This window comes from Camellia sinensis, chromosome 3 (assembly GCF_055761805.1).
Source record: "Camellia sinensis isolate YWXY chromosome 3, ASM5576180v1, whole genome shotgun sequence".
Lineage (NCBI taxonomy): Eukaryota > Viridiplantae > Streptophyta > Magnoliopsida > Ericales > Theaceae > Camellia > Camellia sinensis.
In genome coordinates this window covers 9,235,184-9,258,671 of record NC_138963.1, presented here as the reverse complement: position 1 = coordinate 9,258,671, position 23,488 = coordinate 9,235,184, and the positions used below count along the sequence as shown (strand labels likewise).

The 23,488-nt window shown below is 39.4% G+C and overlaps 3 protein-coding genes and 1 non-coding gene across 5 annotated transcripts; 1 reads left to right on the top strand and 3 right to left on the bottom strand.

The window, feature by feature from the left end:
* Positions 1-897: 897 nt before the first annotated feature.
* LOC114261200 (protein NODULATION SIGNALING PATHWAY 2) lies at positions 898-5,666 on the bottom strand. Its single transcript, XM_082917808.1, has 3 exons — positions 4,117-5,666; positions 1,274-1,368; positions 898-1,088 (listed from the first exon to the last, which is right to left on the bottom strand). The coding sequence occupies exons 1-3, from the start codon at positions 5,664-5,666 to the stop codon at positions 898-900; spliced, it is 1,836 nt and encodes a 611-aa protein (XP_082773934.1).
* A 4,836-nt stretch (positions 5,667-10,502) lies between these two features.
* LOC114260142 (protein NODULATION SIGNALING PATHWAY 2-like) lies at positions 10,503-12,633 on the top strand. The gene has a single exon (XM_082919027.1). The coding sequence runs from the start codon at positions 10,828-10,830 to the stop codon at positions 12,439-12,441; it is 1,614 nt and encodes a 537-aa protein (XP_082775153.1). The 5' UTR covers positions 10,503-10,827; the 3' UTR covers positions 12,442-12,633.
* Positions 12,634-13,550: 917 nt separating this feature from the next.
* On the bottom strand, positions 13,551-23,137 carry LOC114260059 (ubiquitin-activating enzyme E1 1). Of its 2 annotated transcripts, none has more exons than XM_028200149.2 (7): positions 22,741-23,137; positions 22,169-22,548; positions 21,699-21,916; positions 19,040-19,834; positions 15,172-16,040; positions 14,644-15,076; positions 13,551-14,312 (listed from the first exon to the last, which is right to left on the bottom strand). In XM_028200149.2, exons 2-7 carry the CDS (start codon positions 22,533-22,535, stop codon positions 13,716-13,718), a joined length of 3,279 nt encoding a protein of 1,092 aa, XP_028055950.2. In that variant the 5' UTR covers positions 22,536-22,548; positions 22,741-23,137; the 3' UTR covers positions 13,551-13,715. The 2 variants fall into 2 exon arrangements, with proteins under 2 accessions (XP_028055950.2, XP_082775152.1); XM_082919026.1 differs by having other exon boundaries at positions 21,699-22,007; positions 22,741-23,129.
* Positions 23,076-23,157, bottom strand: TRNAS-CGA (transfer RNA serine (anticodon CGA)). Its single transcript has one exon. It is a non-coding gene; the product is annotated as a tRNA-Ser (tRNA).
* Between the last annotated feature and the right edge of the window lie 331 nt (positions 23,158-23,488).

The window sequence follows — 23,488 nt, the reverse complement described above, 5'->3', positions numbered from 1 at the left end:
TGGATCATTATGCAAATTACAAGAATGTCCTTTCCAAAGTCCATATTCATAAGTCCAGGGTTTCCTCTCTCCATGTCAAAAATGGAGCTCAAATACTAGTCAACAAGTTATATTCGGCCTTTCATCGGTGATAAAGTTCAACAAATTATGTTCAAGCCAAGCACCTCAATAAGGTTTCAAGTGCTAGTGCATGTTTCCATATGGCCTAAAAAAAAAATATCATTGGGATTGCCACAAAAATTGAGTCCATATTCAGATTCAGTTTTTATTTATTTATTTTATTTTTATTTTCATCAGATTGCTTGAGCCCTCTACATTGCCACAAAAATATATTTATATATATTTAAATATATTTATATTCGGAAGAGGGGGTCGAATGTCATACTTACAAATTTGGGCAGTTAGAGAGGTGAAGTCCGAAGCCGATACTGGAAATTTAAGCTGAAATCAGAGAGGCTTTACAGACTGTAATCAACAAGACTGGGCTAGGCTTGGGCAAGACCACACACGTTGCGTTGAGAGGGCGAACGTGCGTGGTCAACGTCGGATAAGTTGAAGCCGGAAGCAGCGATGTGGAGCTAGGTTGGGCAAGACCACACACGTTGCGTTGAGAGGGCGAACGTGCGTGGTCGACGTCGGATAAGCTGAAGCCGGAAGCAGCGATTGATTGTGCACAAGCCAAGGCTAATGTGGGTAATCCGAGCTCTAAACAAAAAAAATATATATATGATAATCAATATATATATATATATATATTTGCCCAAAGTTTGTCAAGCAGCAAAGTAAAAAAAAAAAAAAATAAAATAAAATAAAATAAAATAAAATAAATAAAATAAAGTTCTTCATTGCGAATAGGGACCAATAATCTATGCTGGTCATACATTTCTTGATCTTTCTCTACAATATCAACAGCATGAGCATCAACAGCTTTATCATTAACAAAGCAGTTTTCTTTACAAGGCTTGCCCAATCTGTCCCACACACTACCCCGTGACTTTTTTTCATTCGGTAGGATATTTCTCCATCTGCCTTTGGAGGACTTCTTGCAGAAACATTAGCATCATAAATTTGCTTCATATCAGTATCCTCTGCATAAAAAAAAGGGCAACAATCTGAATTAGTTTGGCCCATATTTGATGTACACTCAAAATGCATTGCAGTTATCTGTGTTTAGCAGGAAGAGACTTAAATATAGATATGCCGTGTAGAGCATGTGCACACAAACAATTAAACATCCAGAATCACATCTGGGTAGCTTTCACGAGCACAATACCAATAATAGAAGGCTGCAAATTTCTGAAAACCATTCCTCTTCTAGAAACATCCAAAGGTTGACTAGGCAGCCCATTTTCCTTTATGATTGACAGTCTGGTCAATAATGAAAAACTGTATAAGTTAGACAAGGAACATGTAACAGAAAAAATGAGAAAAAATTTATACTTCGCTCACCTTTCTTGATTTATCCACACATTCAGAGCTTTGCTCTCTTCTAGTTGAAATCAGAGAGGACGCTAAGCTGAAGTGAAGCAGCAATGGTGAGTAGCAGCTCGGATCACACGTCTGCGGCGATCGCGACGCGGGGACTGATCGGTGGCTGGGTCACGACGCTGGGATAGGTCGGTGACTGGGTCGCGACATCTGCGGCAGCCGGAGCTGGGACAGATCAGTGGTGTTGGTCGGGGCTGTGATGGCAGTCAGTGTGCACACTTTTAGCCTTTGGTTTGTTGAAAAAACAAGGCTACCTGGTGTGGTCTCTCGGTTTAGAAAAAAAAATAAAAAAAAAAAAGAAGGAAGATGGCCTCTTGATCCAGAGAGAGAGAATAGGCTGAGAAATGGTGCGGCGGCTGTGCAAAAATTTTGTGAGATTTAGGGTTTTCAGGCCTTTCTTTAAATAGAAAAAAGAAGGGGAGCATTATTATTGAATATTCTAAATATGTGTATGCCATGTTTGCCAAACAACCGAAAAAAAAAAATGTCCATGAATCTTGTACAAAAAATGTTTTATAATCCTTTGGTTAGAATAAAAATTTATATATATACTTTTCGCAAAAAAAAAAAAAAAAAAAAAAAAAAAAAAAAAAAAAAAAAAAAAAAAAAAAAAAAAAAAAAAAAAAAAAAAAAAAAAAAAAAAAAAAAAAAAGAGTACAAAAAAATTAATTTTTTGCTTGTCAATTTTTTTTGTAAATTGAAGTGCGTCATCAACTTTATCCATAGGCTCTGTCGTGACAACATGTTTTTTTTTTTTTTTGGAAAACGTGACCCGAAGCAGGGTCGAAGAAATGACAGTATGCATGTCCGAGAAAATTACAATTTCTCGCACACGCAAGGGGCAAATGTAAGAGGAGCTAATTTAAGCCCACTAAATTATTTAGGCCCAATAGCCCAAGATTAGTGGGCCTGAATTTATCACAAGTCCAAGATTGGTAGGCTTGGATTTATCGCCGTCAAAACGGGCTGAATGGCTCTAAGCCTCGAAAGGGTTCGGATCCACGAACCTAGAGACTTACTCGGGCCCAGACTCGAAAGGGTATTAAGCAAGCCTAGAGATCCGAGGCACTCGGACTCGAAAGGGTTCGGATCCACGAACCTAGAGGTCCTAAACACTTGGCTTCGAACGGATTCAGACGCAATCTAGAAGTCGCTCCGTTAATGAGTCCCAGAACACTTGTGGGCTCGGAGCTTTCCGGGATCTACGCACCAGAACCATGGGCGTAATGGAGTTCGAACAAAGGACCCGATCCCGAGGACGGTGAGTGGAGATAAATTCACTCTTCGGTTAAACTAGCCTATACCCGGGTCGAGGTGGCACGACCACGGGGGGTCCATGAGACTCGGCAATATTTTGCGGCAGGACGTCCTCTGGGACTACCCCTGACCCTTTGGGATGATTGGGGATCATTGGTTAGGTGTGGCTAAGAAGAAGGGTTCGCCGAGGGATTGATCTCCTCTTCGGGGTTTTCTCATCCTCGGAGAAGTCACCTCCTCGGAGAAGTCACCTCCTCGGAGAGGTCACCTCCTCGGAGAAGTCACCTCCTCAGAGAGGTCACCCCCTCGGACAAGGTGGTTAGAGAAAATATCCCCCATGTGCCTTGCACATGGGCTCCATCCTACATCATGAGGTGCCTATAAATAGCACCCACCCATAGCTTTACAAGGGATGGATTTTTGGAGATTTTTAACTCTTGGGAAAGAACTAATTTCCCTTCTCCATTATCAACCTTGAGAGTGAAAGTGGGAGATCTATGGGAGAGCCGTGCCATTATTCTATTCTCTAGCCATTTTGCCTTCTTCTTCACCCAATCTCTTATCTCCATCATCTCCTTTGTTGTTGTGTTCCTAAGTTGAGATTATTGAAGAATCTAAGCCTCTCATCATATTCTAGAGAATTCGAAGTTGTTCTTCAAGGATCTTCGAAGATCTTCGAATTTTCCAACTCCTTTCTTGAACCCTCTCCTACAGTAACATTAATAACTTCAAGATCAAATGTAGAGAACATGTCATAGAAGCTCCAAAGAAAGAATTAAAATAAAAAAACAGAAAGCGATGACAGAGAATTTTAAAATGATAACAGAGAAATTTGAGCATGGTGCACCAATACAGCTAGTCAGGCAGGTCGACGGTGACAGATACAAACATTCCTATAGTTGAGATCGACACAGCTTTTTTAGTCTCAAAGACAGCAACTAAACATAGGACGGTTCGTCATAGATTAAAAAAGATCCAGATAAACTATTAACAATACTTAAAAGGGGTCTGACATGGCTAATCAGATGACATGTCAGAGCATAATCCTGTCACAGCGATAGTATTTACCTAATCCAACATATTAAGGTGGCCAAGTCTGAAAGTTGATCTCAAGGCTAAAAGCAGGATTCAGAAACTGAAGAGGACACAGTGTGTTTTGAAGCAAATAAACAGTAACAGAACCATGTATTAGTTCATCAATGTCTTATATACAATGCAGTCGACATTTTACAATATTCACATAATGAATATACACAGATGGAAAATTTTCCAGTTCTTATGTGCTGCTAATTGGTTTTCTTAATATATTCACCCCTGATTTCACATATCGGGCAAGGTACAGACTTGAATAGAAGACCTCCTGTTGTTTACCTCCAACAAGAAACTCTCACCAACGGAATTCCTCTCCAATTTAAGACCATATCGTTGTTATTCTTACCTTCAATCCTCACCCCATATAGATTCTCCCCATCTCTCACCATTTCCTCAACTTCCATTAAGCTCCGTTCACTCACTCGCCAACCCTCTAACCCTAACCCTAACCCTGAGCGAAGATCACAACAACTCATCTCCCATTTTTGACTCCATGAAATTGAAGATATCAAAGGTGCCACAAAGAGACATTCCAAGACAGTTCTTGATTGTCCAAGATGAATTGGCAAAGCCCACTCTATTGATTCTAATAAAGCTTGGTAATGTACCAAACGACCATCCAAAAAAGACCCAAAACTAGAGGAACTTTTTGATGTTACCCAAGTATCTCCATCACCCACAGTTACAATCCCCATATTATTATAATCATAATTTGCAGTATATGCTAGCAATTCCTTGGCCACACTTAGAAATTTTGATACAGCCCTCCTACTTCTCATCCTCCCCATATGGGGAAGCCCTACCATGCAATTAAAGGCTAACCATTCTCTTCTCCCTCCTTTTTGCTTCACTTTCTTTATCTCTGTCGCCAAATCATGCAGTTCCATGTTATCCACTGTCAACTTTAGGCCAAAAGATCGAGCATGATCATATAGCCATCGCTTTGTCTCCTCGAACCTCCATAGTGAGGGATCACCATTAGAATCATCCTCGCTCCATTTTATTGACGTCAACCTGATCTCCCTTTGTTGATATCCGAGGGCCTCAATCATTGAAGACCACTGAATCCCTTCTCCCATATCACAGTCAATGATGTGTATGACCTCCACATCGTGAGGCATGGCTTCGATGATTGCTTGGTTGGCTGCAGAATGAGCAAACTTCCCATACGGGAAAATTTGGTAGAACGCCTTAAAAGCAGCAAGGAAGTTCTTGCTAGACTCTTGCTTGAGATAGCCAGCTTGCTTGTCCAAGGATTGGAACAAGTAATACAAAAGGCGTTCCACGACTCCACCGACTGGGCTTACCTTCTCACTTATGCATTTCATGATCGCCTCAGCGAGCTCTGTATGTTCTTCATCTATGGCTTCTCCATAAGCCTTGACTAGATGAATTAGACTTTCTTGATTGTCAAGCTCCATGTCCTCGGTAGGCAAAGTTAGTGATGCCTCGTTCAATGACATGTCCATTGTTGTGTCACTTGATTTCATCGGTGAGCTAAGGCTCCATCCATCTTCTCCATCAATCAAGAACTGTTGAGAAAGAAAACTTTTCTCTCTCTCCTCCGAAGATTCAAACATGTTTTCAATCTCAAAATCCTCCAAAGCTATTGAAAAATCAATCTCCGGTAATGTGATAACTGGAAAGTCCATAAAATTATCAGGGAAAGTGGTTGGAATTCTTGAGATTATAACAGAGGAGTCCTCTGTTATGGTCACAGGAGGAGAGAACTCATCGTGATCCATAGCATTATCCAAAGCCAGCCCATAAGCTCCAAATTCATCAAAGGATGAATTTCTGTTATTGAAGGACGTCGATGAAGATTGCATTATTGTTAACAAGGCTTAAGAAGGCTTTAAAAACCTAGTTTTGACCACGTGTATTTATAAGAACAGAGAACTATATAGAGACTCGGAGTGAGAAAGGCAATCTCATTCAAGCACATCTCTCAATCAAGTCACATTCTTCATTGGCAGCTTCTCAGAATAAATAACATGCATTATCCTACCCTAATCATATATTTAATTAAGAAGGGTTATCGATCAATATAAGTTTCCCATTTTTTATTTCTCGAGGGAGGCACAAAGATTCCTTTAAGAAACTGAATGGGAGAATAGATATTTAGGAAAAGATAACAGAAAATGGTATATTACTCATTGAATTCCCTTTCAGTGTTAGGTTCCACGTCTAGGTTTTCCATGAAAACGACTTTACTACGTGCGAGTCTTCTTTGCTACGTGTGATTATATATTTGCATGATTTGAGTTATATTTCATCTAGGGTTGTGTCCGTATCAGAGTCATGTATATTAGTCTGCCACTAGGATGAAAAGGCCTTGGAAGTAAATTAATGAACATATTTATTCATGAACTCACTGGCCAAAGTGACAATCAGAAACTCATAAGCATTCCCACATTTACTCAACCCTCCAACAATTTTGATTTCAAATCAATCTCATATAAAAAAATCATAAGAAAATTGTTGTGAATCAATCGGGTGTTATGTCAAACTCCCCAAGAATTTGTTTTACTCTACTAGCATTTCAGCATTGCTGATTATGATAAAGGAAATATCATGTTAATCAACCGCATGATTCATGTTAATGGAGGACAAAAACAAACAGCTATAGAGTGTATTACGCAACTACGTGGTAATTTTGTAGTATTACTTTCTGACAAATTGTCTTCTATCGATATGCTACTGTACCTTAATTATAGATTATTCCAGCGTTTTGAAAGGGAAATTTTAAGTATTAGAACCAACGGTTTTGAAAGGGAAATTTTAAACCAACGGTGCCCACCTGGTAAATGTCTAATTAAGTGTCTGGCTCTGTTTTCTGTCCTTAATGAAGTAAATTAATCTTCCAAGTCATTGATTAAGACCCCTTGAAAAGGCCAGCCGTTGGAATGTTGATTTTGTTTAATTTCATTGACTTGTATCATGGTTTTTTCTTCATTTTGTGACCATGACATGAAAATGTACTTGCAAAACACCATCCTAGTATTTTCGGAGAAAATAAAAGGTTTTTATCACATATATGAGATACATTGCATCCCATGATTCTAAGAATTGTAATCATTGAACTTGATTCTTCGGTCGCAAGAAAGCAAAGAGCACGTGTCTTCACTACGTTTTTCAACATGTTGATTGTTTCAAAGCATACACCCATTCAACTAACCTGATGGTTTTGAGAACAGATAGGTTGGCAATGGGTTGAAAATTTCTCAATCCGTTAAAGATGGTTTGGTTGATAATTTTCTCCTAAAATCGACCTAGTTTTACACATCCCACGCTTCTTCAAATTTTACTCATTGAACACGATCCTATGGTCACAAGCAAGCAGAAAGGAAATGTCATTACTACATTCAATAACATGTTGATTGTTTCTCTGTAAACCTATCCATTCAACAAACACGTCGGTTTTGAGGACAGGTAGGTTGGTGATAGGTTGAAATATTCTCAAATCTGTCAAGAATCGTTTGGCTGATAATTTTCTCCTAAAACCAACCAAGTTTTACATATATAATAGGGGCACCAATGCCTGGGCTACAATGGAGCGTAACAACACTGCTTATTTGATGGAAGTGAACATGTACGAAAAAGCTCGCGTAGACTTCTGATGTTCAAAAAACACAATAAATGATGTGTACAAATGAGCTGCCAGAGAGCTTCATTGTTTACACCGCTGTCGACCTTTCCTATGTTTCTACATCACTCTATTTTGTCCTGATGAACCCCCTAACTAGTGTGCTCCAAAATTTAAAATTTATCCATCTATGACTGACTTCATTGGAAATAAGAATTGCACGTGTTAGCTTTTAAGGGAGTATTTAATGAATGCACATGTAAATTTAAGTAAACTTCACATTCATGAAACATTGTAAACATGTCATTTGTTTATCATATGAACATCTTTCTCAAATACAAGAGGCTAAAACAATTTTAATGTTTTTTTTTTTTTTTTTTTTTTTTTCGTTCTGTGTGTGTCTGCGTGTGTCTGTATTGGAAGGAGATGGGAGAGTTGAATTAAACCCATGAAATAATCTAGGGCTGAAGTTGGTGGTTCATACAATTCTGGTCACTGTGACCATTCGAAAAACAGGCTAGTAAGTGCAATGTCTAATAACATAAAAGACGGAAGCGAAACTCTCATAAACACCAAATGGTTTTAGGTGAGATGATGGAAATCAGTCCGTCAAGTAGTGTCAAAATTAGGTTGTCATGGGTTTGACTTGTTAAAGCTTCATCATGATAGAAGAATTGTTGTACACAATGTCATTCTAAAAACTAGTCAGCCGGTGCCATGTCAAATATCATAAAATACAAATGAAACTCTCCCTAACACCCCTTGATTTTGGGTGAGATTGTGGAACTCAATCCAACAGTCATGCCTAATGGAGAACTTATTCCCGAACTATACATAGCTTTGCCTAACATATTAAAAATAGAAGCAATACGACCTTAAGAGGTCAGCAATATTTCCAAAACCACTGCATAAATTAATAGCAATAGAATACAGGCTCAAGTGAAACACAGACTAAAAATTGTTATTATGAGCTCTTTTACATTAGACTAGATCTAGTATTTTGACTGTTCTATAATTTTCCATTTTATTTCTCAGTTGAGCAACTTCTCAACTATGCTTTCCAATCATCACCCTACTGTCCTGAACAAATGATGAACAAGTTAAAACAAAACACAAATGTCCTGTATAGTTTGGTTTAAATCAAGAGCCATTGATGAACTCTAACATCAAATGTATATACAAGTCGAAATAGTGCCACATTCCATTCATGTATTTGCATATTCAACTGTAACAGACAATTTAAGCACATACAGCTAATTAGGTCAAACCTGATAGATCCAATTTTCTGGACAGCAAGAAAAGAACAAGCCACACAAGCGGTCATACATTGATTAAGAAAAATATCCTAGAGATTAGCATTACTTAAGGGGTCCGATGTGGCAGATTTGATGACACGGCACAAAAAATAGCATCTCACAAACAATATAATTATACAAATCTGGCACATGAAAGTGGTAGAGACGTTCATATAGCTCAATTCCTACCTTCGTATGCATGTGTAGTCCAAACATATCTCATCGCAGTTCTAGCATCCCATGCAACCGTGTCTTGGAGTCCAACAAGTTGGGCATTAACTGTCCATTTCAATGTTTCGATGACAAATGGTTATGGCCAGAATTACATATCTTGTATCAGTATTATCAATCAAAACCTAGATCAATTAACTATTTGCAACAAAGAATACAGGAAATTGAATCATGTTCTGTGATACACAGTTAATCCTACAAATGTCTATATACATGCACATATACACATATACACACTCGCAATCTCCTGCTTATCAACCAAGCTTTTACCCCTACCCCAAGCAATGCCCTCTAAACAAATATGCATACATATGCAAACAATGAAACGACAATAGTTTGAAACACAGTACATTAGCATGAGGTTGCGTCTAACCATTTCCTTAGGACTTTTTATTATTTAAGCAAAATAGAATAGTTCTATTCATATAATTAGATACTAAAATATGGACTCCATTAACTGAACCCAATAGAGTATTAGACATTAGCCAAATTTCAGTGAGAAATGCCGCTGAAGCAGCTCAAACTTATCCAGAGTAATCTTCATTCGCTTAAAAACAAATTATTGTGATTATTTGGTCAAAATTGTATTGTCGAATAGAAATCAATCATTATTAGACATTATCCCCTATTAATTTAATTCATCGTAAAGCTTATCCTCATTCCACCACCAAAAACCAAAATATACATGCACATAAAACAAAAGACTAGAATGTAAACCCGTTCACACGGTTAAAAGAGACATCTACAGTACATATTGAATGCTAATCTTGTTTTCATCTTGATAACTATCAATAGTGACTTGAAGAAAAAAATGTGCTGCTAACAGCATTCACAAAATATCTTTGGACTCCCACTATCCATCCAAAAAATAAAAAATTGAAAAAAAAATATTACAATTTTTAAATTTTAACCTATAACAAAATTCTAATTTTGCCCATCTCCCATCTCTGAAACCCCTCCTTGGCCACCCCTCAGCCCCTCCTATATCACAAAGGTGGGGTCGCAGTGGGTAGGCTTTGGGGGTGGCTGTTGCAGCAGAGGGAAGAGGGATTAGGTGTGTGCAAGGTAGGGAGAGGGGCTAAAGAGAGGCGGGGAGGCTAGGAAGGGATTGGAGGTGCCAATCGTAGTAAGAGATGTGCAGTGGAAGGTGCACGGAGCTAGTGGTTGTGGGCGGTGGCTAGAGTGGGGGTAGGGTTGGGTGGCAGGTGGTGGGGGTAGGGTTAGGGTTTAAGAGGGTAGAGGCTAATTTTGATAATAAGTGAGATGCAAAGAATTTTTATAAATTTTGAAGTTAGGTAGTGAGGGTCCAAAGGAGGGTTCCAAAGAAATTGTGTGGGGATTAGCTCCCAGAAAAAATGATATGAAGGAAGCGTGAAATTTAACTTTCTTGTCCTCTCTACCGCAAGTTATAAGTTTATTATGAAATCAGGAGTTATTACTTCACCTGGAAGGAGGCCTATGGACCCACAAAGACTGCAAATTCTAATATATATCCATTAAGTCAAATGAATTACTTCCAACTGTGGGTGAAAGGTGATTACTTTAAAAAGACATCAATAATTTTCTAGCATCCTCTGATTAACATAGATAATAAATAAAAGACAGATAGGTATGCATCCCCTTATTAAAATAGATATCAAGACAGGTATGAATAAAGATTACTAACCGCCCAGAAGACTCCAAGAAAGGAAGAGGAGTCAACAGGGAACCTTTTTCAATAATTAATTATTGGGTAGTTTTCCTTTTCTATAATTAATTAATTCCATTCATTATTTTATTTTAACTTTGTGTCAACATTGTTTACCATGTTATATTTATAAGATTCAATCAAAGCTATCATCAAGACTCAAAAGTTAGAAGTCTTATCCCCATCAAAAGATGATGCAACCTGAGCTTCTTCAGCAGCACCCAAGGCCATTCTACAACATCATGAACTCACCTTGTGATCAAGTTGGAGCATATGGTGGTCTACAAATGGATCACCATATAGGTGACCATGATTTCTCATTCTATTTCACCACCTCCAAGGAATCCTCTGGGATTTCCTCGGACCAATTTCTCTCAACCATATTCTCCAATGAGTTTCCCAAATATCCCATGTCGGGTGATGAAGATGTGCAAATCACATCACCCATGGAGAATATTGCAGATTATATGCAGGGAATCGAGTCTATTTGGGGAGGTGAGATTGAGGATGTCTGTAGATGGTTGGGCGAAAGTGAGGGTGAGGGAGGTTTTCTTTCAGAACAACTGTCGATGGAAGGTGAGGATCTCTGGAGTCCTTGTCAGTCAACGAAATCAAGCGAGGCTTCGATGGTGTTTCCATCAGTACAAGAGCCAGTAACCTTACCAAGAGATGGCATGGAAATTGACAACCAATTGAGCATTCAACATCTACTTAAGGCTTACGGAGAAGCCATGGAGATGGAACAGAGAGAGCTCGCAGAGGTGATCATAAAATGCATAACTGAGAAAGTCAGTCCAATTGGTGAAACTTTGGAACGACTTGCATTCAACTTATTCCAATCCGAGGAAAATCAAGGAGAGTATCTAAGAGAAGAGTCAAGCAAGAACTTCGAGGCAGCATTCAAGGCATTCTACCAAATCTTCCCATATGGGAGGTTTGCTCACTTCACAGCGAACTTGGCTATCCTGGAGGCTATCCCAGACGACGCAGAGACAGTACATATTGTAGACTTCAATATGAGGGAAGGGATTCAATGGCCTCCAATGATCGAGGCTGTTGCTCGTCTACAAAAGGCATTGAAGTTGACATCAATCAAAACAAGGGAGGACTCTGGTGATGCTCCCGTACACTGGAGTTTTGAGAAAACAAAGAGGCAACTCTGTGATCATGCAAGGTCTTTTGGCCTAAACTTGAAGGTGGAAGAGGTGGGAATTGATGATTTGACAAGTGAGATAAAGAAAATGAAGAAGAGGGGTGGGGGGAAAGAGTGGTTGACCTTTAATTGCATGGCAGGGATTCCCCATATGGGGAGGGGAAGGAGTAGAAGCCATGTTATGGAGTTTCTAAGGGTGGCCAAAAAATTGTTAACCTATTCTGCAACTAATAAAGGAATCATAACAATTGGTGATGGAGATGCAGCGGAGAGATTGAAAAGTGGCTCTACATATAGTTCGTTCTTTGACATGTATATAAACCATTATCAAGCTCTTTGTGAATCAATGGAGTGGAACTTTCCAGTTTATCTTGCAGAAGCAAGAATAGCCATGGAGAATCTCTTTGTCACACCTTTCGTGTCTTCACTTTCTTGGCTTCAGAGGTGGGAGGAGCTAGCAGAAGGATCTGATCTTCATGCTGGGATAGGGATGAAGGGTCTAACCCTAACCAAAGAAAATTTAATGGAAGCCAAAGAAATGGTGAAAGAGGGACAGAGTTCATATACAGTCAAGAACGAAGGACAAAATGAGAATGAGATGGTATTGGAATGGAGAGGAACTCCATTAGTGAGAGTTTCTACTTGGAGATGAGTAATTGAGAAACCAAAATAGAGGGCAGGGGCAGCAATAGAAGAAAATTTACTTTTGTCTTCCAGTAAATATATATTTAGACATTTACAGGCTACAGGATATATTTATCATATGATGTATGCATTATTTTTGTGAATGCTGTACACAAAACAATTTAAGTTAAAAATAATGACAAAAGACAACATTGTCTAATTGGTGATCACTTGTTACTATTTATTTATACTAACTTTGCTTAACTTGCACACAAACCCTCTTCTTTTTATGTTTCATAGGCACACTGACAATAGGAGGTTGGCAATAAAATGTTACATGCAACTCATAGACCCTGATTTTATATGCATTTTCATGTAATTTTTGCGAACTTAGCATTGATGGGTGAAAATTGAGTCGGAATTTTATTTTATTTTTTTGAATGTAGCGAGCACAAGGGCTGATCCAATCTGGAGTATATCTTCAGCCAGCCAACTGTCTACGGAAGACAACTAGCTATAAGGTATTTTAGTACATATTTCAAGCTTTGTCAACGAGTAGAACCATCAAATGACATGATTACAAAGAGGACACACGTGATCAGCAGAAGAATGTAATGGTTCAAATTAATCAAAGACATAAAACAGGTCCTAGTTTTCGCACATACATTTTATGAACTACTCAATTGCAAGCCCACAAGTAGGGATGCCTTGCAAGGCTCTCCCTGTAAAGAACCAGAATGACTTGTAAAAAAACAGTAGTCAGACCTTTAATACCTGAATCTTTTAGCTCAGAGGTATTCTATTGGTTCAAATTTGCTCACTACACAGTAATATCAATGTGGTTTTGCAACTTTTCATTTTCTTTTTCTTTTTCTTCTTTCTTTTTCCCTCTGGCTGCAAGTCAACTGTCTGATTCGAATAAAACAGCAAACCTGCAACTATGTGAATACATACTATCTGTTGATAAGATTATGGGTCCTTGTTTGAGTTGCAAGAAAATTTTGTACCAGGTAAACACATTACACTAAGAATTATATCACTTTCAGTAATAAGTTCATGCATATAGCATAAAAAGCAGCACAAACAGCATGGCTCATCGGCCAAAGAAAAAAGGTTGATACAAGTATTAACATCATATTGGAGAATCAGTATTGCTTTCAAATTTATATTAGTCATTGAAAACAAAGTATCCCATTGCATACATAAATTGACAGGAAGCCAAGCTCAACCATAACAGCTAAAGATAAGGTTCCCATCCTGATATTGCCATTGTATCTGTCTTGACTAATCAGAGTAAACAGCCTACCTGAAGTATATAGAAACCTGAGGGATATCAACGTCATTGTCTTCATCATCCTCACAAGCCACCACTACATCAAAATGTCGTCGGTATGGAGGCAATTCTGCTTTCGCCACTTCCCTGGCTAAATCAACCATCTTCCGATCCATCCGTTCTCTGTGCCTAGGGAACATGCTATTGTAAAGCAAGCAACTCCCGAATGAGATGCTGTAAGCATTCAGTGCCTTGTCTTTAAGCCATTGAAGAAGCTCTCTCAAAGTAGGATTATCTCCCACAATCCACCTGTCCCACACAGTCCAGCTCATGTCTTGGTGCTTGATCACCTTCGGAGGAACCGGCTCGGCCATGGAGAAAAGAGGAAGAGCCAAGTTGGCAAAGGTGTTCCTGTAATCCTCCAATTTGTGACCTCCATCAAGAGCCTTGTATAGTTCCAGGCAAACAAGACCTGTGGCCATAGCAGTGGATGTTGCAATTGCAGGTATGATCCTCCCTGCAATGAATTTGGCCTTGAGTTTGTCTACTTCAGGAATGCTATAATTCCTTGCCCTCATGTTGGCAAGTCCAGCAATTAGGTCCATATGATAGTTGGTGTCATCATCCTGCACATTCAGAAAAACCATGTAGGCGGTATTAATGGAAAAGCAAAAAGAATAAGAGTGCCACACTACAAAATGCTAAAGGAAAATGCTAGAGGTCCCAAATTTTCTACCAAATAAATAACCAAATGTCTCACATGGGTGTGGGGCCCACAAAATTGTGGGCCCCACACCCATGTGAGACATTTGGTCATTTGTTTGGTAGAAAATTTGGTGTCCCTAGCATTACCCAATGCTAAAAGACATCCTAACAATTAATTTCAGCTTCGCATGTTAATGACATGTAAGGGTATGCGCGCGCGCGCGCGCGCACACACATACACACACAACCAACCTTCTCAAACTGAATTGGGTTCATCTTGAAGCCTGGCATCAACTTCTTGTGGCATATTTCTAACTTCATTACCAATTCATTGATCACAACAGCATCATCTATGGACGCTGTCGAAAGACTAGTAGCTTTCTCATCTGTCACTATCTTCACATCTTTCTTTGGCTGGAAATCAGGGACTATTACTCTGTTAACAGCATCAGCCAACTTCTTAGAAGACTTAACCCAATCAGGAATTGGGATGCCAAAGGTCTCCGCTCGTAATATTGATGCAGCTGTAACAAAGTGAAGGTGGCTAGTATCATCAACAGAGAACTGCAGTGGGCGGGGAAAACGCTTTGGGGCAGACCAGAATGGTGTTCCGCTACTGGTAACAGCATCCTCAGGGAAAGTGAATGTCAATTGCTTCACACGGTTAGCAAAGTAGTCTTCAAACCTAGTTCCATTAAAGCACATTATTAGAAGCTGACTGAAGAAAGTGAAGCTAAAACATGAACAAGGACAAATAAAACTACTAATAGAATGTAGTACTTCAAGCGGGCCCAGGTTATGCAGTCTTGGAATGTTTCACATTTCTCCTTGTCAAGGCATTCGATAACACGTTCCAAATTATCCCTGGCCTGTGCGTCACCAGCATTTTTCATTGCAGACGTATATTCATTTGGACTGGTTAAATACGCATTCACTTCAGCTGGTGTCTTCTCAAGCAAACCCTCAAACTCTGATCGAGCCCATGTCAAGCAGTGGTCAATGTTGTGTGGGAATGAATGCACTGTACACATGGGTGCTTGTTTCTCAGGAGGATCCCTTGAGGCACCATAGTTCTCGGTTAAGTGAGGAATGACCATCTGAGTATTGCACTTGGCACCTAAGGTTCCTGACTCGAGAAGCGGTTTCTGGAAATATAAGCACCTCTGATCAATGTAGAGCCTGGCACTCACATTATCCAGTGCATTGATGACAACATTGAGATTCTCCCAAAAAGTATCATGAAACACATTTTCAGTCTCAGGGCTGGCACGGTTTTGTAGTGCATCAATGTGGAGATGAGGGTTTATCAAAGAGGCAGCTGAAGCAGCAACTGTTGACTTGGCCTGTCCAATGTTCCAGTCCCGGAAAAGAAATTGCCTGGTAAGGTTGCTCTTCTCAATGACATCATCATCTGTAATTGTTAGTTTTCCTTGATTACCACAACAAACACCCATCAGAGCTACATTTTTCAAAAACTCACAACCTAGTGCACCAGATCCCACAATAAACACTTTGGCATCCTCTAGCTTTTTCTGAAGTTTGGCTCCAAAAACAGAGATTTGTGCATCATATCGACTGTTCAAGGGCTTCAAATCGCTGGGATCCAAGGGTTCAGGAGGAAGGGACTCAATAGAGTCGAAATAGAAAAACTGTCCACACACACACACACAAAAACGTTAATGTATATACAATTAAAGTTATGTTAGAAAGGTAGGTAAATGTAGAAATTTAATGTATAAAGAGAAATGATTGTATTATTGATTGATTGATGTTGTACAAGATTGATTAATTACAATTCCTATACAATCTATATATAGAAGAAAATGTGGTAGTAGGTGTAGTGGAGGTGATAGTGGGTTAGGTGAAGTGGAGTGTGTGGTGAAGTGGAGGTAGGTGAAGTGGAGTGTGTAGTGGAGTAGGTGAAGGTAAAGATGGGAAATTCTAACAGCCCCCCGCAAACTCAAAGAGGAGAGAAACTAACCAACTTGAGTTTGGAGAGAGTAACAAAACAAGAAAATACATAAAAATAAAAAAGGATAGGAGACACTGTATGGTCGTGTCAGACCGTTGGTGAAGACACTGTATGGGGTGTCATAACGTTGTAGAGGACACTGTATGGTGGTGTCAGATCGATGTAGAAGACAGTTTATGGGGTCATGTCGGACCGTTTGTAGAAGACAGTTTATGGGGTCATGTCGGACCGTTGTAGAAGACAATGTTGTGACAGTTTACGGAGTCTTGCTGGACCCTTGTAGAAACTAACCGGAATCAATGTCGGGACAGTTTACAGAGTCTTGTCGGACCCTTGTAGAAACTAACCGGAATCTATGTCGGGACAGTTTACAGAGTCTTGTCGGACCCATTAAGGAGCTAACCGGAATCAATGTCGGGACAGTTTACAGAGTCTTGTCGGACCCATAAAGGAGCTAACCGGAATCAATGTCGGGGGAATCTATGTCGGGACAGTTTACAGAGTCTTGTCGGACCCATTAAGGAGCTAACCGGAATCAATGTCGGGACAGTTTACAAAGTCTTGTCGGACCCATAAAGGAGCTAACCGGAATCAATGTCGGGACAGTTTACAGAGTCTTGTCGGACCCATAAAAAATCGCATCCTCAAAAGGTGCGCTCAATTTTTCAAAAGGCGTGCCATCAAAAGGCGTGCCCAATCCATAAAAAGGCGTGCCATCAAAAGGCGTGCCCAATTCATCAAAAGGTGTGCCGGACATGATGGCGAGGCACGTGGGCGCCTTGGCTTGCGTGCCCGTTTGTCGGCTGGTGGCAAGAGGCGCGCGATGCGCGTGGCTACCTTGGCTATAAGACAGAGGCTGAGGCTGAGGCTGAGAAAAGCTGCGAAAAACCTCTGAAAAAACAAAAAACTCTTCTTCGTTTTGCTGAGAGAGATAGTCCGTAACACTCTGTTGTCTGAGAGAGATTTCTGAGAGAAATTCTGTATAACACTCTGTTGCCTAGAAAATGGCTTCATCGTCTTCCCGCGGGCTGCTTACCCTCTTTCCCGACCTCAACGAGTCAACGAGAGAGAGAACTGGTGCGGTGGCACTGGAACCTCAACCAAACGCCCCGGAGTTTGCTCCGTTGAACTTTCCGATGCGGTCGGTGGAGCAAAGAATGGCAGGGCAGTCGGATGTGGAGGCCAATCAGTATACTTTGAAGGCATGTGTGGAGTCCATGACGGCGGTCACAAACCTGTCGCACCGGCTGCAGAGTAGGACAAATGAGGTGCAGCAATTAAACTCCCAGCTGGCTCTGCTCCAACGCATGTATAAGGATGCGCGAGCAGAGATAAGCGTGCTAAGGGCAGAAAACAAGGAGCTGAAGCGGAAGGCCACCGTGATGTTCCGTTTTGGAGGTCCGCCATATGCCGCAGTGGAGGAGCAGGGAGTAGTGATCATGCCCAGTGGAGTGGGAAACACGGAGGCAGCACCGTCAAGGGCCGCCCAGGACGGAGGCAAAAAGAAAAGACCGGCGGCCGAGTAGAGAAAAAATCCCGCCTGTGGATGTGGTTTTTGGTTTGTTTTTGTTTTTGTTTTTGTTTTGTTTTTTTTTTTTTTTTTTTTTTTTTTTTTTGGTGATGTAAAAGTGTGATCGGAGTTAATCCCCTGATATGAATAAAAGGACAAGATTGTGAAAAGCTGTTGGTGTTATTTTGTGGTATTGTTTTGTGTAATAAGAAAAATAAAATAAAAGAAAACAATGGATAAAGAAAATAGAGAAAAATAGTTGTGGATGGGTGATAAGAAAAACAGCAGTGTGATTTTTTTTTTTTTTTTTTTCTTTTATTTATTTATTTTTTTTTAATGAAAAAAAAAAATAAAGAAATAAAATAAAAGAAAGAAAGTGGAGTACAAAAGGTGGACACTGCCAGTGGAAAACATGAGGGTAGTGATTAGACCACGTTTTAATAATAATAAAAAATGAGACCACTTGGGTGGGCTTTTTAATAATAATAAAAAATGAGACCACATGCGTTGTGTGAGTGGGTGGTCTGTGTCAATGGGGTGCTGGGTGTGTAAAATTTATTTATTTATTTATTTATTTTTAAGTGAAGCCAACGAGAATGTCTGCCATACAAACTCATCCTGGCCCACTACATGACATGTTTATGTATAATATATATAAAACTCACATGGTTTCACGCCAATTGACAGCCTGCCCACCATTACAACAAACCAATTGCTGTTAGAATTTCCCATCTTTACCTTCACCTACTCCACTACACACTCCACTTCACCTACCTCCACTTCACCACACACTCCACTTCACCTAACCCACTATCACCTCCACTACACCTACTACCACATTTTCTTCTATATATAGATTGTATAGGAATTGTAATTAATCAATCTTGTACAACATCAATCAATCAATAATACAATCATTTCTCTTTATACATTAAATTTCTACAGTAAACATAAAAGATTCAAGGCCTCAGCCCCGGGTTGAGAAACTTGCTGCTTGAAAACAGCTTGCGATTCAGCAAAACCTCTCATCAACAGGCATTACAAGCCCAATCAACAATTTGTTTGAAAAATTTATCCAGACTATTTGTATTATCTGCATTTCACTACTCAGCTTAGTGAAATCATAAACTAGACCCATCACAAGTAGCATAGCTGAAGAAACTAACCTGAAAAAGAGGATGGAACTTGCCAGAGCAAGCCTTTACAACTTCCTGGCCAACAATGCCACCAAACATGGCAGCCATGGGATTTAAAACAGCCTTAGCACCAAATGCAAAGTTCTGAAGAAGTTTTGGATCAATCTCTTCAAGTTTCCCACTTGCTGAGCTATTATTGATGTTAGTGGCCAAAGATATCAGTTTCTGAGCATCCTCCTCTGATCCAGCAATAGGGAATCGCCCCAACTCTGATATATACATGTCCAATGCTTGAAATGCCAAGTGTAGAAGAGGTGGACGATCAAACTTGGAGAAGTCACTCAGAAGAAAATCGCCAGGATCTTTAAGTGCTTCTCGCAATGGCTTAAAGTTCAATACCTTAGGCTGCTTCACCTGGGTGACAATACCACCTTTTTCATATGCAGCATAATTTGTTGTATCCTCTTCAATGGTGAATGAATAAGGCCTTGCATTCTTAACTTTTCTTGGCTTTCCATCATTCAATTCCGGCATTCCATGAACTTCAGAGAAGACAACCAGATCTCCATCCTCAAACTCAAGCCTCTCATCATCCACACAGGCAACAATAGCAGGATTGTCATTGCTAATAGATGCAATAATGCCTGTGTGTGGATCATTGCCATCAACATCAAAAACTGTAAACTCGGGACCAAAGTCACAAAACACACTGCCAAAAAGACCTCGTACTTCAGTTTTGATGAAAGAGATTGGAGGCTGATGACTATGGCAGTAATCATTGAATTCAATTGCCTTCTCCAAGCTGATATCAGTGAATACTACAGCCTGCCACCAACAGTCAAGGGCTAAAAATTATTCCACGTTCTATAAAGCAGACACAGATTTGGGAGAAGCATAAACAGCTCTATACGTTACTTCCTAAAATTAGCCTAAAAAGAAAACATGCAAGAATTATAAAAACAAATATACATCCACACATGCACCAAATTAGTGCAGTGTGCATACATGCATACATGCACACTTGCAAAAGATGAGAGCTTGATCAAAATCACATCTTTTGCTACAGCTAAATTGTAATTCCAGAAATACACACACTTTTTGCAATTCAAGGAACACAAAAGAAACTTCATTGCTATTCTTGGAAGCAAACAACAATAATGCATGCAATAACCCAGTGTGGAAACACTTTCCAATACCATAACTAAGAAGCAATAGATTGAAATCTGCAAAAAAAATCAAAAACAACTGATTTGCGACATTCCCCAACACTTAAAATATCATTTGTGATATTTTACTTCCGAACATAAACGACCACTGTAATTTGAAATCCGCAAGGAAAATTTCTAAACTAGACAGCAGCCAGTACCTTCTCCCTGCAATATCGAGAGCAAATGGCCATATTACAGATGACTGACAGTCCAAAAATATAAAGATCAAAACAGTTTGGAAGGTCCCGAATAACAGGGGAGAAGTTGAAATCTAGGAGCAGGTTCAAAGGTTATAGAAGGTCAAGGTGGAAGTGAATACATCAGAAAGTATAGCCAGTAATACTTGCAATAATAACAACAGGTACTCATACCTTCACAAGGATCAACATTTGAGGAATCTCATATGGATACAAGCACAATTAGGTCCCACTAACACAGAAGGACAACCACAATACCGAAAACATTTGAAACAATATAGTGAATATAGAAGATACAATGTCAAAAATGAGGAACCCAGGAAGGTTACAACTAACAAAGCCCATGGAGTGCAATAACAAACTTTCTAGCTTGGCTCTTGCATATTCTACCAGTCGGAATACTTAGGCATTGTAAGATTAATAAAAGAATATTCAGTGATTGATAATTAACAACAAACTTTATTAACCAATAACTTGTGGCCCTGCACAAATCCCCTTTCAGCACTTGGTTCAATCCAAGATCAAGTAGTAAATAGAATATTGGAACAGATTAATAAATTATATATGCTCTTTTAGTGTTGATAGAAAGCCATTTCTGCATATTCCAACATACCAGCAAATACAAGGTTGCACCTTTGACACCTAATTGTACTGGGTTCCCCAATAAATACCTTAAGCAAGGTCAATAATGCAATGCATGCCAAAGTGCAGCAATGCCCATATCTATGCACTATCCTTGCAGCTTGAGAAATCATCATAGCTACAAAATATGGGGCTCATCACAATCAACCAACATGATCAAGTACAAAACCTATCAGCATGCTAGAGCAACTAGGCTGTAAAAATGTTTACAATCTATATATATATATATAAAGACACTCCAACTGAGCATGTTTTGTCATGTTGATGGTGGCCACACTCCCTTTGGACACCACACATGCATAGAAGAGACTAGAGCATTTGATTGTTCTGTAGGCTTTACCAAATTGCATAGTACACTACAAAACTACAAGAACAAACCAGACATAGACAGTTAATCTAAAATGGGTATCCACATTAGTTCTAGAATCACAAGCCCAAATGAAGTCAAAAAAGTCATATTTTTCTTCTCTTTCTGAAACAGTTGATGATAACACTAAACAGTACGTATAAGGGAGCACATTTAATTATTAATAGATATGTACTATATATGAAATTCCAAATATCAAAGCAATGAATAGAAAAAAAAACTTGTAATCAAATAAACAGAGTAATCGGACCCGGCAATTGCTAAAAGAGCTATACCTGAAAATCAGAAAGTTGCTCCTTAGTCAATTCAGTTGTTAAAGTTGAAATAACCACGGAATTGTTCAGTTCTTGCAGTTTTTGGACAGAAGCAAGGGCTCGATTCTTCCCCACATCATCCTCAGAAAAGATAAAATTGCTGGACAAGTCCCACAACTCCACAATTCCCTCGTCATGCAAGGTCACAGACTTGACACCAGCAAGAACAAGGTTCTTTGCTGCAAGACGCACATGCCCCATTTCATCAAATTCAGCAGGTCAAATAATCACTTCAACCCAGTATATCTTATCTTATCCTAATGCCCATCTCTAGCATAAAAACACCCAATTAAACAGAAATATAAAATTTAGACCACCATTTTCAGTTCAATACTCAAAAAACTTCCCAATATCTATCAATTGAATATTTTAAATTTTTGAACTTAATCATCTTAACTATCAATGCAAATCCATAATCAATAACAACCCACCAATTTCGGCACCGAGCCCATTAATCCCTGAGATAAGAACATTAGAGGCGAAAAGCCGCCTCATGGTCTCGCGGCCATACACGGCGAGCTGGCGGCTGTGCAGATCCTCATCGATATCCGGCGATTTTCCCTCTCCTAAATCCATCATCGGCGCCTTCCCGTTACCGCTGCTGCCATTAACCTTACCCACCATCGCCGCCGTCGCCGTCGCCTCGCTTCCGCCGCCGCTGCTGCTACTAGTCGCCGTCACCGACGAGATCAAGCAATCGATCCTCTGTTTCTTGCTCAAAGATTCGATCTTTTGATTGTCTCCTTCAGTGTCCGCTTCAACAACCTCTCCTCCAGCAGCTCTCTTTCCAGGACGCATAAAGTGCAATGAACTGTTTGACACCATTTTTTTCTTTCTCATCAACATACATACACATCTATACATACAAATACATAAAATACACACACACACACATATATATAGAGAGAGAGAGAGATAGACAAATAGAGAGAGAGGTTGTGTGTGAAGTTGGCAAGTAAAGAATATTATTAAAGAGACGGAGAATAGAAGCAAAGAACATTACCGATGAGGACTTTGATGGAGTGAAGAAAGCGAGCGTGATTGGGGGGGAGAGAAAACTGGGCTTTTTTAGGGTTTGAAGCGAGAGAAGATGGAGATCAAGATCAGGAAGGACGAGGAGCTGGGTTCCGGATCATCTCTCTCTTGCTTTGCAACTACTTGTAGAGAGAGAAAGGAGGGCTTTAGGTGGGGGCCGAAAAGTGTAAGGATTAGAAGAAAGTGGGTTCTCTTCTCTCTCTCTCTCATAAGAGAAATATCAGAATGAATCGGACATTTTTGGGTATGAGCGAGCTCGGTGGAATGGAAGCAAAAAAACAAAAAATAAAATAAACAGAAAAGCGTCGACAGCAGGATTCGAACCTGCGCAGGCAAAGCCCAACAGATTTCGAGTCTGTCTCCTTAACCACTCGGACATATCGACGGCTTTATGCAGTGAGGAAAAATAAATTATATATATAGTTAAAAATTAATTGCCAAGGGCAATTTTTTGTTTTTTGTTTTTTAAAATGCGCATACAATTTTAAGTTTTTTTGGGTTTGGGTTTGGCTTTTAGAATCTGTTTTTTGTAAAAACCAAAAAAAAAAAAAATTTAATTAAATTTCAAAAGTACTATCATTTTATCTTTTTTGGAAGCAGAAATAATTTTGAAAATATATTTTTAGTTTTTATTTTTATTATTTTTTTACTTAAAAAAAACTGATTCTCAAAATGTGACTGATACTGCATTATTCTTTTGGAAACTTCTAAATGCA